Raw genomic sequence first — 9722 nt, forward strand, 5'->3', positions numbered from 1 at the left:
TTTGTTCTTTACAGTATTTATTGTACATGCAAGCCTATGAGAAAAATGCCAAACTCCTTGCTGGAACCTTCTCTTGCTAAATCATGTATAAATTACTTTCAGGTAAAGCATGTTTGTGTGTTATGATTCCAGTTAGGGAACAGCATTATGCAGCAGTTGCCTTCTCTTTGTAAGTTGCCATCATCTTCTTGATCTCAGCAATTGCTTTGCCAGGGTTCAAACCCTAAAAAAGAAAAATTTGTTAGCTCCTCTGGACATCAGCATGTTAGAGCATCCTCCCCCCGATCTAGGTCGCAATAAACTCAGAAATACGCACTACTCAAAAATAGCTGGCAAAGGAGGTGCTCAGCACCCTTTTTTTCCCCTAAAAGCTGGAGTCCAGCCTAAGATTGTGCTTCCTTAAAGCTGGGAGGTTACAGGAGACTGAGGGACAGCTCTCAACAGCCTGCTCCAGGCAGGCTGAGCATTATGGTACGTAGAGCCCCTCGGTTAAGGTGTGCTGATGCAGGTTTGCTGCACTCCAGCCCCAATTTACAAGGAAGGAGCAAGGTAGCCTGGAGTAGAGACGCAGTGCTGGGAGAAGGGTGAAGCAGCAGCACTTCCCACTGCTCGAAGAAAAAACGCTCATTTGACTTTGGAGGATTCATTTTAATCAGCAACGCCAGGATCAAATAGAAGAATGAGTGGCAGAGCGATAGGAACTTTTAATAAAGCTCAAGTAGGCCTGAATTCAACACTTTTATGGGTGTTACAAGATGACCTCTGGAGGCAGGAAACTGCCTTGGAAAAGCTTGACAGTGACAGTACAAGACAGGTGGTTTTTCTCCTTGTCTGAAACAACAAAATATTGTGTATGGGAGGACACCATAAGTGAGCAAGAACACTAAGTCACAAGGTGAAAAATGCTCCTCACACAAAAGCCAGCTAAGCTTTCCTAAGAAGGTTTCTCCACAATATAGACACATGTCATGTTGCAAAGGCCCTTAATCCTGCAGCACTGCTACCCAACCAAGCATGCCTAATCTCAAACTGAGAGAGGGATCACAGCTGCCCTGCGCTGTCGTGATTACAGCAGCAGCACTGTGGGACAGAAAACGACCAGGAAATTACCCTGGTGCAGAGCTCACCATGCAGCCTTTCAGGGCTGATCAAGACAAAAGCCAGGATTTAGAGCATGTGAGTGGAAAGGCATTATTAACCATAGATGTGTCTCAAAACTTGACAGCAAGCACCATTTCCCTACACTACATACATTTCTTCACACAGCCAGATCTTCAAGTCAAACCTTCACCTTTAGCTGAACCATGGTTGACACCAGATCACAAGCTAGCTCCCCATACAAAGGGGAGTATTGTCTGTAGTCAGTGAGTCACTTTAGAAAAATACATACAAAAATCAGCATGCAGCGCTCCCGACAAACACATCAACTCAGATCTCCGGAATCTCATCTTCCCCACATCCATGATCCACTCAGACATTTGCCTTTACAGTATTTCACAGCTCAAGGAAGATTTCTCCACCACCAGGTGCAAGCAAAGCCTGGCTAGAAAATAGCACAGCTGGCAGGAGAGCAAAACTTGATAATCTGCCCAACAACAGGCACAAGGTCATTACAAAGCGAAGAGGAAGAAGCACACTCTGATTTGAGAAAGCTTGCTCAGTTCTCGAAAGCAGTACCAGAGAGAACAGACTGTCTGGGAAATGCCCTGACAGCAGGATGTCAGCATAAAACATGTTCCCCAAAGGTGCCGAGAAACTTGCCATGGTCTTCTCCATTACCCAAGTTGCACAATACGTGAGGGATAGCTGCTACTGTTGGAGTTTAAGGCTGCACTGTGTGTGTGGGTTAAACGTATTACCCAAAGCTCACACCACTGATGGGATGAGGCAGGATTAAACTTCTCTGTACTGTTTCTGGCAGTGTCCCTCACACAAAAAGCATCCTAAATCTTGGAAACACAGGTTCTCAGAGTCACAGCCTTGCTCACAAGGAAAATATGTGTAATACAAACCTTGCCGCATTCTTTTGTACAGTCACCGTCATAAGCACGACTGCTGGGAACTCACTGTTTCAGGTTGAACTACTCAAGGAAAGGAAACCAAAAGCCAAAGCGAGTATTTTCCTACTGGTTTCAAGCAGGGTGTTTGGGAACAAGTCAGTAACCCAAGAAGGGAAGTACACAGGACACACATACCTTAGGGCAAGTCCTTGTGCAATTCATGATAGTGTGACAACGGTAGAGAGAAAATGGGTCTTGAAGCTGTGCCAGGCGTTCCTCTGTGTAGTCATCTCTGGAGTCAATCATCCAGCGATAGGCCTGAAAATCAGTGGCATTGGACACACCAAGTGCTTCTCCAAGGTGTTGCAATCAGTGTGTGATTTTAAAAGCACCACCTAACTCAGGAATTCTGGTCCAGGATCTGGACTACGTAATACTATCCCACCTGTGCTTGCAAATATTTGTACCGCTTTGAGATGGGGAGTCCCTCAGCAGCCCCCCCCTTGCGAGAAACGGCATCTGTCCTTACCTGCATCAATACTGCAGGACCCAAGTACTTGTCCCCATTCCACCAGTAACTGGGGCAGCTGGTGCTGCAACAGGCACACAGAATGCACTCGTAGAGTCCGTCCTGCACAGGGGTGGGAGACCACAGTCAAGCCACTCCAGAAACCCATGATAAAACTTTTTTTTTTTTAAAAGAGGGTATTTACAAGAGCACGTGCTCCCTTCACCACTTTCCCCTCTAGTGTCTTACCACAAGAGTGGCTCCAAAAACCTTACGCTGAAGAAGTGCTGCTGGAAGAAAGTGACTCCTAATGCACATCCTCTGAAACAAGATGCACACAATCCTCCCAACTTGACCCATATAAGCTAGGGTTTTGTGGCAATGCAGGAAAAAAAGCATAAAATGAAGAAAAATGTGAAAATTGCTTGATCTTCCTGCATTCCTCCCTTCCAGCCTGTCCCAGTAAGTGGCCAAGGAAAGGAACAAATACGTAACCAATTAAAGCCACATTACATGAGAGAAGGAAGAGCAAAGTCTGCCCAACAGCCTAATGGAGAAGAGCTCCTAGTTCAGCATGTGCTTTGAGGGGATCCCCAAGCATTTACAGTAGGGAAATGGTGCAAGTCTTTAACCGCTTCACCATTTTTACAGAGATTAAGGCCTTTATCTTTCAGGCCTGAAGAAAAGAAAGACAGACCTACATGGAAGTGACACTGGGTAGAAGACAAACTCTGAGGAACAGAGGGTCTCCCAATCTCCTAGTCAACCCTCCAGGCTAAGAGACAGGATCCAGCCTGGCTTAATTTACACATCTGAAAGTTGTTCTGGGACAGAGGTCTCATTAAATTTAGTCTAGAAAGATACCTGATGCCAGAACTCCTGGGATCTTGTAACAGATCTACTAAATTTACACCCTAAATTTGTCTTATTTCTAATTGGAACATTTCAAGTGATTGAAAGAAAAAGGCGGGAGTTTTGCAGATGACACTGTATCCAAGTTTCTCCTGCACAGAGGCTCTTCTCAAAGCAAGAGAAGCTTCAGCAGTAAGATAAAAAGCAAGCTTATTAACTGTGAGAAAAATTCAGGCAGCTCTTGACATCACTTTTAGGTTTGCTTATTTCTACTTGAACGAGAAAGTGATTTCAAGGATGCTGCTTTATGAAAACCATGTGAAGGGAAAGTCCCTTTAGTCTTTTCACATGGATCATGTAACGTTATGAAGGGTTGCCTGTGGATAGAGATTCTTTCAGACTGTAAAATCCTGCGGTTGTTAGGACATCACAGCACCAGTCGCACGGTGCTGCGACATCACGGGCACATGACCTGCCTATTCATCGATGTTAACTTCACGTAATGGAAAACTTTCAAAGATCACTGCAGAGAATTAGGCTGCAGCTCACATGTTTTCACTGAATCTCCTTTAATCAGCCTTCCTCTTTGCTGTTCATATTCACCTCTTTTACTACTTGCCAAAATCTAGGCTGCTCACCCACTTTGTGCCTGCTCAGTGACAGACCCACAGCAACAATCCCAGCTGAGCACTGACAGGCCGAGCTTTGAACTGGGAAGTGAGTGATGGATCCATCAAAACATGTCAGAGGCCAAAGAGAAACTGATGATTTAATGATACTTACTGTGGCAGCCAAGAAAATCCAGACAAGAACTTACCCACACTATAAGCTTTTTAGAAAGCTCTTATGTCCCAGCTGTTCACGTGGCTCCTCAGTCACCCTTCAGCTTTATGCAGAAACTTTGAACCAACACCACCACATTCCCAGAAAATCCCCTCAAAATAGCACCGTGCTCAAGACAGACAGCAGAAGACTTGCACTAACGCATCATGCTTGCACCTCCCCATCCAAAAGGGTTGAGCTTTGGCCATTAGTTTTCAGGGCTGTAAAACCCAGCAAGTAGCAACACAAGCTCAGCATGCTGCAGCTAGACAAGACAGTGCTGAGCCCCAGAGCTACACGCCGGCATAAACTGCAGTGCCTTATCTCCATGGGAATATTACAAGCCTGTAGCCTTCACAGTGTTTTTACAAACACACACGGTTTCGCAGCTCAGACAGTGGAAATGAGCTCAGAGGCCCCATCGCAACCGCGACTGCATTTCATTAGCAAACGTTACCCCTAGCAATGCCGGCATGCCATGACACAGCATTTCAGGGAGCACATTCCACCCACGTCGGGTTTTGCACCAGACAGCTTTGTCATTAAAGGAACTAGAAGCTACTGCATGTTAACTTTTAACCCTGGTCTTATCTGGAAGGGATTACAACAGTAGAAAAGAAGTAGTAACCAGTTTCTGACGGTCTTCTATGGACTGCAGGTACTGCTCCTTGCCCTGTTTCGACTCATCCTTTTTCTTCAGGTAAGGCTCGATAGATTTGTACTGTGCATAGAAGTTACTCAAGTCCTAGGAGTCAAAAGGCAAAGAGGTCACATTTATTAAGCTAAATTGATGCATGAGAGACTGAACATGTGCTACCACTCCAACAGAAGGCGGCATTTTCTACCTCAGCCTGCCACATTCCTCCGAATGAGGACAGATTTAGTCACTGCTGTGAAGCTCAGACCCACCCAAGCCAGAGAACACCAGCAGGAGTAACAAGGGAATTGTGAGTCCTGATCTTGTTGGCACCTCCCAGCGTTACCCTTTCCCGACCAATCTGAACCCCACACTGCCTGGAACCCTTGGTCGCAAGCTGAGGGAGGCAGATACTCACGGGAACAAGGTCTTTCACCACATACATGTGGGGGAGAGGGTAGATTTTAGTGATCTTGTTGAGATCGGGGTCAATTCTTTTGATACAGGCCAGTGTGTTTCCACCTGCAATGTTCATAGCACAAGAGCCACAGATGCCTGAGTGGGGGAAAAGAAGTAAAGTATTAGATATTTACCCTCTTATCCTCTTGGCCCCAAACATACCCTCGAGTTGTCTTCAAGAAACTCTGTACGTGACAAGGAAAACGCCAGAACTTGCCATTGGGCCAAACACGTTGCAATTTAAATAAAGAACAAACACAGGAGTAATTTTCATTAAAGCTCAAACACATCCCCAGTGCTGAACTTCCTTCCACAGCAGAAAACAAGTGGCTTGGACACTTCATCCCTTTCGCATCATTCATTAATTTTACATGTTACTTGGGGTGGGGAAGACATTCAGCTTTGTTCGTAAGTTTGAAGCACAAGTTCGTATCGATGCGAAGCAGCTAATGCTAAGATTGTAACGTGGGAACCAGGCGCATCCTCCATCAGCCCTAGTTACAGTCAAAAGCATTCCTGAAGGTCAGGGACATAAATTCCCTAAGACAGAAGCTTCTTTCTGTGGCTTCTGCAGCAGGGTAGAACGGTGCCATAAACTGCATTCATTAACTCCCAAAGGTGAGAGGACAGACACTCACCAAAACAAACAGCATAAAAATAGCTTAACAGATGGATTAAATGACACTGCTAATGATCTCTCAGTAATAGAAGGATCAGATGAAGCACAGGAAAGGCCAAGGTTTGCAAGAAAAACCACTGCAGAACTGTCGCAGATACTGCTCAGGGCAGGAGCCTGGTATCCAATTCAGAGTGATGCCTAAAACATCAACAAGGCAAATGTTCAAAGGGCAAAACTCTTAATGTCAGAGGATTTGACACATATCAGTTGATATGAGTCAGAGGAATGCCATTGCTCCTCACAGCGACAAGCTAGCCCGCCCCAGCACCTGATGCACTGGCCCCTCACTGCCAGATAAAGGCTGGCACTGGAATGAGGTTGTTGCTCCCACTCCAGGAATGGTTACAACTATTTTCCAGCCAACTGGAGAGGGAACCAGGGCTGCAGACACAGGCCTGAGTATGCAACAGGAACTGTTTTGTGGTGTTTTGTTTTTTTTTTTTTTCCCCTGCATGGTATAAAAGGGACAAGATTGAACCAGTCTAGCTTGAAAATCTGTCTTCAGGTTCTCAAAGTACTCAGGGCAAGTAATTCCCACAGTGTTGGCTATCTGAGTATCAGGCACTGAGAACAAGCACACCATATGAAATTCCTCCACCTGCTATGCAGATTCTACAGGAAACGGCTGCATTAAAGTGTGCTTTTCATTTAGATCCAAGTCAAAACATCTTTATAGACACCTTTCTCATACTTGCAAACCCACCTAAATAAATCAAAGGCCATTCTGGAAAGGCATCCTCCCTCCTTGCATTTCCACAACTATCGTTTTAAGCTCAGCATCCCAACATTACCCATGAATTAGGATTTTTTTTTTTTTTTTTTTTTTTTTTTTTTTTTTTTTTTTTTTTTTTTTTTTTCCAAGGAAAGTCACCCGGACAGGTAAGTTTTAATGCAGTTAAGGAGACATGCTGATTTGTACCTGTATGAGAACCAGCCGCTCGCTCTGCCATGTAAAACCACCAGATGGCCTTTTCCTCAATCAATCACTTAGCTTACTCAAAGGGCCAAAAAAAGATTCCTGAAGCTATTCCTAGAAGTCATAAGCACTCTTCCAGTTACACCCTTTCTTATTTCACAGCAGCAGTAGATAAAGCAGCCCCTACAATTCATTCCCATTTGCCACCTCTGCCCCCTCAATTTTGCTGTTGTAATCTCTTCTGCTATATTTCCCTATGCAGTTCGTCACTGGAGGGCAGCAAGATGAACAAGATTAGGACAGAAACAGGAACGACTGGGGCTGCTTAAGCATATTGCTCATAGCTCAGTGTTGTGCGATTACACCCTGGGAATATGAGCTTTAACTTTATTACTTGATTCATTGTGGTATTTCATACGCAGCAGTTGGGAGAGTGGTACACTGCCATCTACCCTGAAATTTTCAAGTGGTTACATGTACACTGTCAGCAACAAACAGGCTTCAAGGACAATCTTCAGTTTATCAGGCTGGAAATTCCTTCTTACCTTCCCTACATGATCTGCGGAAGGTCAGAGTGGAGTCCAACTCATTTTTAATCTTGATCAGAGCATCAAGCACCATAGGCCCACATCTGTAACAGAAAACAAAGCTGGTGAACCTGTATCATTTCCTCCCCTCCAGCCTTAGTGCTTGATCTCTAGCAACCTAAGCACCTATAAGGACTTTGATCAACTACAGTTAAGAATATGGGGGGTTTATTTGCCAATCCAAGGCAACAAGATAGAGATCTCGTGATCAGCAGCACGACCCATTTGCCTCAGCATACCCCAGGGTCAGGGTGGGAGAGAAGTCCTTCTTTTGCTGATGCCCAAAAGATCTGGCTCAGCTGGAGACAGTTCAGAGAGCACAACTGAAAACCAAGTGCCTTGCTACCGGTTCTCTCCTTTTGGGTCAGGTTTTAACAAGTCTGCGTGTCCTCATTAGTCACAACACGCAATGCTGCACACAAAAACAAACAGTCCTGGACAACTTATGTAATTTTATATACAGCAGACAAGGCAACACCCAGAAGTTATTAAGTGATGCAAGTCACACAAATTCGAGTTCTCTGTCATGTGCTTCTCAAGTCAGGAGCTGCATGGCTTTGTATCTGAAGCTTTCAGAAAGGGCTTGAGGTGATTCCTCAAGCTCAGGGAAATCAAAGCACATGTGCCCATACAAAGGTTTCTGCACCACAGGGAAAACTGCACCCCTTCGCAGAATCAGAGAACTAAGAGCTTTCTTGGCCATAGCTACCAAAGCATGCAGGTGATTACTACAAGTTCCACATGACCTGCAAATCATATAAGTAACTAAGCATGAAGAAAACTATGAGAAGAGTCAATAAAGCTTCCACCTTATCTCCCAGGTCTGGGACTGTGAGCTATATGTAAAACAGCTTCCTTTCAGAACACACCCCAGAATTTTCCATATAAATAAAGCTTATTAAAGTCACAAACACCTTCAAGTCTTTAACCCAGACTCTCACAAAAGGCACAAAGTGACCACTTTACTGCTGACAGCTATTGAGACACTGGCATTCAAGGTACAGTTTTATTTGTCACACTTAGCACCAACAGGTAAGGGAGAGAAAAACAATCCCACGTGATCATACTAAGATTTATCAGAAACTTATCACTGATCTCACCTGGTGTGAGGATAAGGTGCTCTGTAACATGGCTGAACACCACCTCCCTGGCCACTCCAGCAAGATTTTAACAGTCCCTGAAGCTTAATGAGACTGCTGACACCTTTAGCTGTCAGCTCAAGTGCTCCTCAACCACCCTCCATTATCACTTGTCAGATAACCTGCATGCACACACAGCCCCAGTGCACCTGCCTGGCAGCAAAGCCTCTCCCTAAAGGGAGATACTCACTTATTCAAATCCACTTCATATGTCTGCATGCGGGGCTTGTCCCCAGGCTTGTCGGGATCCCATCTGTAGATGGCAAACTTCTTGATACGGGGCGCCACCGCAGCTGCTGTCTGCACTCCCCGACATATCTGTATTCAAACAACAGCAGGAGAGCCCTTAGGTCCCTTTGGGTGGCTCTTAGCCAGGCAAAAAAAAATGACTTGAGGCGACATGTTTGGGGTGAGAGCTGCAGGACCCATCACTGCTTTGTATTTGGCATTCAGACAGTTTTGGGAAAACCCTCCTACAGATTTTCTACAGTAGGGTACCCTGGTGCATTCAACCACCCCTGTCCTGGGGCTCCCTCCTCCACGAGGCAGACAAGATAATCCTAAAACTAAGGGGCAACCCACAGGAGCTCCTGCAGCGCCTGCAGACAATCCCTCCTCCAGAGCCCTGAAGACTCTCCCTGCCCCAAAACTGCCCTCAGTAGCTCCCAGCCGCATCTCTACCTAGCTCCAGGCCAACAAACCACCTCCTCACAGGATTCCCCCAGGAGCTTCTTTCCCCTCCGGGTCACCTGCCCCTACCCCTCCCCAATTTACCCCACATCTCTGTTCCTCCTGTTCACACTTTGCTTCCCCACCCCCTTCCGAATCTCCCGTGTCTCTCAGTCTCCTGTCAACCTCTATCTCCCACTAAACCCATCTCGGACCACATCCTACTCCTTTCTGCCCCCAGACCCTCCCCAGCATCCGCCACACACATGTTCTTGCCCCCCCCCAAGCCCACCTCCTCTTCTCTTACCCACTCTGAGTCCGCTTCCCACCCTGTGCTGCACCCTGGACCCCCTCCTGCCCCTCAGCTCCCTCTCCTCTTGCCCATCCCCAGATCTCACACAGCCCCTCCCGCCCACCAGACCCGCCCCCAACTCCCTTCACACCCCCTCCGGCC

General features: G+C 46.1%; 1 protein-coding gene across 1 annotated transcript in view; it reads right to left on the bottom strand.

Annotated features, from left to right (window-relative positions):
- The window catches only part of SDHB (succinate dehydrogenase complex iron sulfur subunit B), a 9927-nt gene continuing 205 nt past the window's right edge, over positions 1 to 9722 (bottom strand). Inside the window, exons 2-8 of the mRNA XM_026862921.1 lie at positions 8790 to 8917; positions 7419 to 7504; positions 5238 to 5374; positions 4811 to 4927; positions 2530 to 2631; positions 2196 to 2318; positions 1 to 223 (exon numbers count right to left, since the gene is read on the bottom strand). Coding sequence (XP_026718722.1) covers positions 146 to 223; positions 2196 to 2318; positions 2530 to 2631; positions 4811 to 4927; positions 5238 to 5374; positions 7419 to 7504; positions 8790 to 8917 — 771 coding nt within the window. The 3' untranslated portion in view covers positions 1 to 145. The remainder of the gene's footprint in view (positions 224 to 2195; positions 2319 to 2529; positions 2632 to 4810; positions 4928 to 5237; positions 5375 to 7418; positions 7505 to 8789; positions 8918 to 9722) is intronic.

The sequence above is a fragment of the Athene cunicularia genome, assembly GCF_003259725.1.
Source record: "Athene cunicularia isolate RWA chromosome 21 unlocalized genomic scaffold, athCun1 chr21_part1, whole genome shotgun sequence".
NCBI lineage: Eukaryota > Metazoa > Chordata > Aves > Strigiformes > Strigidae > Athene > Athene cunicularia.